General features: G+C 51.2%; 1 protein-coding gene across 2 annotated transcripts in view; it reads left to right on the plus strand.

Annotated features, from left to right (window-relative positions):
* Positions 1–2,714, plus strand: part of Tff1 (trefoil factor 1) — a 3,665-nt gene extending 951 nt beyond the window's left edge. The window contains exons 2-3 of one of the 2 annotated variants that reach the window (XM_031347887.1): positions 1,347–1,502; positions 2,655–2,714. In XM_031347887.1, coding sequence (XP_031203747.1) covers positions 1,347–1,502; positions 2,655–2,671 — 173 coding nt within the window. In that variant the 3' untranslated portion in view covers positions 2,672–2,714. Of the gene's footprint in view, positions 1–1,346; positions 1,560–2,654 lie in introns of those variants that run through there. The other variant, XM_031347886.1, reaches the window with a different exon arrangement.
* Positions 2,715–3,336: the final 622 nt, after the last annotated feature.

The following is a 3,336-nucleotide window of genomic DNA, read 5'->3' on the forward strand; positions in this document are numbered from 1 at the left end:
GGGGGGGGAGCTGAGAGAGAAGTAAATGGCTTTGGAGTAGAAGGTGGGGGGAGAAGGGGTTCATCCACCAGCTGCTTTGTGCTCGCTCTAGTCTCCCCCAACCCCCCTCAGTTCCAGCCACCACGCAGTCTCCCTGTTTTCCTCTGCCCCATTCCCTGGACCAGGGCTCAAAACCTGTTTCTGGGTCCCACGGTACCCTTGATCTTGTTTCCATCGAGCTATATCTGTAGATATATAGACATATCCTATGACTATGGCATCTGCCTGCGCCTCTTCTGAAGGGAACTCGCTTTCAATAACTTCTTCAGGTGGTCACAAAGGTGCAGGCAGGAGACAGATCTTCAAGTCCTGCGGGGAAAGGGAGTTGGAGGTCATAGGACAGCAGAAACATCCCTTTCTCTCCTGGCTGCTGATTCTCCACAGCTTAAAGGGCTCCTTGTGACCTCTGATGGTCCTATGCTGTGGCCCAGTGGTCACCTTAGCTTTATATTAGAGTCCAGCAGCCCCTCAGAAGCCACTGGCAAGTAGATGACAGGTCCTGATCTTAGCTTGAAAGATAAGAGTCCCTTCTTCAAGAATGTTTCAGGAGATCCTCACACTAGGAGAGAGTCTGAGGGGCAGCCCCTGATGAACTCCCCCGCAGGCCTCTGGATCCTGATATGTTCTTGGGACACCTTTTGTAAATGCTCAGCCTCCTCTATAGGGAACTCTCTCCTCCCTTCAGTCTTGAAGTCCTCATCCTGTCTCTAGGGCTCCCGCCAGCCCCAGGCGTAAGCTCCACACACTGGGATGATTGCACTGTGTGGCTCGTGTCCTTCATGGGTCTGTTAGCCTCTGAATTCAGATCCAGGGGTGGAGAGTCAAGCCTGAATGCCTAGCAAGGGGTTCCCTTTTCCTTGGCTGTCTGTCACGTCTGAAACTAAGATACATCCTGGGGAATGCTCACCAGCTTCCGGGGGGAAAAAAAGGAAGAGGGATGTAAGACCTCTGTTTTCACCTCTGTACTCCATCACTGGGGACAGTGTCCTTGGCTTTCACCAAGTCAGTCCCTCCACCTAGCCAGCATACATACTGCTTAGTAAATACCCATTAGGTGAGTAGAGTTCACTGACCAAGTACTGGTCAAACAGTACCTCACCAAGCAGACGCAGCTGTGGAGGCCTCAGCCCTGGCACTGCCCCAGAGGGCCAGGCTTTCTGCATCTACAAATGAGGGCTGTATCCCCTTGCTTGGTCAAACCAGGCTTTCCCGCAGGCCGTGTCCTGTTTCCTCATAGAGGGAAGCCGTGTGACCGCCTCAGGAATGTGGCCCATGACTCATCTCTGCTTTTTTTGTCCTCACTGTAGAAACATGTACCATGGCCCCCCGGGAGAGGATGAATTGTGGCTTCCCTGGTGTCACCCCCCAGCAGTGCAAGGAGAGAGGCTGCTGTTTTGATGACACTGTCCGGGGCTTCCCATGGTGCTTTCACCCTCACGTCGTCGTCGAGGACCCGCAAGAAGGTACGGTCATCTCTCAGCATAGTAAGCGACGAGGAGTTAGTGAGTGAGTAGGGAGGATGACATGAGACTGTGGAGCCAGTCGGTATCTCTAGTTGGTCTTCACCTGTCTGGTGGTCCCTGGATTCCTGTGACATAGCTGAATCCAGGTCTCCCGGTGAAGGGTCAGGGCTGAAGGTCTGGCAAGGAAGGGGGCTCATTTTTACTTGGCCATTTGACTGAATCCAAGATACATTCTTGGGAATGCTCACTGGAACAGTGACTGGTTGGCAAGGGAGATCCCAAGGCAGCTTCTCTGTGTGCATGTGTGTTAGTGGTTGCATGCATGTAGATGCATGCGCACACGTGTATGCCTGTGCGTGGAGGCCAGATGTCAACATCATGTTTCACCACTCAGGAGCCACCCACCTCCTTTTTTGAGTCACTCACTCACTGGTGTGAGTTGATAGGCTGGCTGGCCAGCAAGCCTCAGGGACCCTCCTATCTTCATCTCCACAGTACAACTTTTTGTGCGGAGTCGGGGATTTGAACTCAGGTCCTCTGAGCTCGCAAGGCAGGCACTTGGCTAACGGAGCCATTTCCTCAGTCCTGAGAGTTTGTGCTTTGCAAAGAATTTTCCCATTGCTACTTTAAGCCAGTGCTTCCTGCAATTGTTTAAACATCAAGACAACACTTATTTTCACGAGTACCCCTTGTTGTATGGAACCCCAAAAGACCACTGAGGAGCCAGTTCTGGTGCAACCACTCTAGGGTCTTTATTCAAGCCCAAGCTTGGGCTCATTACCATCACTGATGCAGCGGGATGGGAGGGTGAAGCCCTGAGCCCATTTCCAAGCAAGTATTTATAGAGACAAGCACATAAGCAAGTGGGTTTTCAGCCTGATACACATCTGATTGGGGGGGGGCTATTATGGAATTTACTGCCCCTTAAAATAATTAGCTGGTGCTGGGAGCCAAACCGTAAACTTAACTTCTGCTTTCCTCCTGATCAGTGGTTGTAAGGAAGTGACCCAGAAAGTAGTGCTAGGTACAGGCTTGTCGGTTAACCCAAGTTCAGCCTTAGACTGGGTTCTCTCCGGGTTCTCTCAGATGGAACCTGAATCCAAGATGGAGTTTGTCTGGTCTCTCACCCTTTGTCTGTTCTTCTCTCTTCAGAAGAATGTCCCTTCTAAGATCCATCCTGAGAGAGCTGGTTACATCAAGACTTGGCACACCCCACCTGGGCACTGGGGTCACCTGGCCCACCTGCTACATACACACCTGTTCTGTGGCTGGATCTGGCCTGGTGACACAGTTCAGCCCTTCAGACTTCTAGTCCTCGAATTGGGCCTGAGAATTAAAAGATATGAATGTTATTCTGTGTTCCTCATTCTTTAAAACAAACAAACAAACAAGCCATTTTCTTTCCTCTGATAGTAAAGAGCAGTGTTTTGCTCACTGACTCCTTATCGTGGATCAACCCTTAGCTGGAGCTATCCAGGGGGATCAGGGGGCGGGAGTGGGTAGCTGGGAGGGTGATACATTCTACAGCTCATGTAGTTCTGTTGATTGTCAATGATGCTGAGAGCAAGGACAGAGGTCTCAGAGTCATGCTAAAGAGCCTCCTGGGCTTGCAGCACAAGCTAGGACTGTGGCCACCCACTGTCACCACGAATGTTCCTCAGACACCCAGGGGAGAATGGATTGACCAAGAGCTGAGATCCATCTTCCAATGATGCTAGAGTTATTGTGGGGGGGGGCATTAAAGATACAATGATGAGGGCTGGAGAGATGGCTCAGCGGTTAAGAGCACTGACTGCTCTTTCAGAGGTCCTGAGTTCAATTCCCAGCAACCACA

Source organism: Mastomys coucha, unplaced genomic scaffold (assembly GCF_008632895.1).
Source record: "Mastomys coucha isolate ucsf_1 unplaced genomic scaffold, UCSF_Mcou_1 pScaffold3, whole genome shotgun sequence".
In the NCBI taxonomy this organism is placed as follows: Eukaryota; Metazoa; Chordata; class Mammalia; order Rodentia; family Muridae; genus Mastomys; species Mastomys coucha.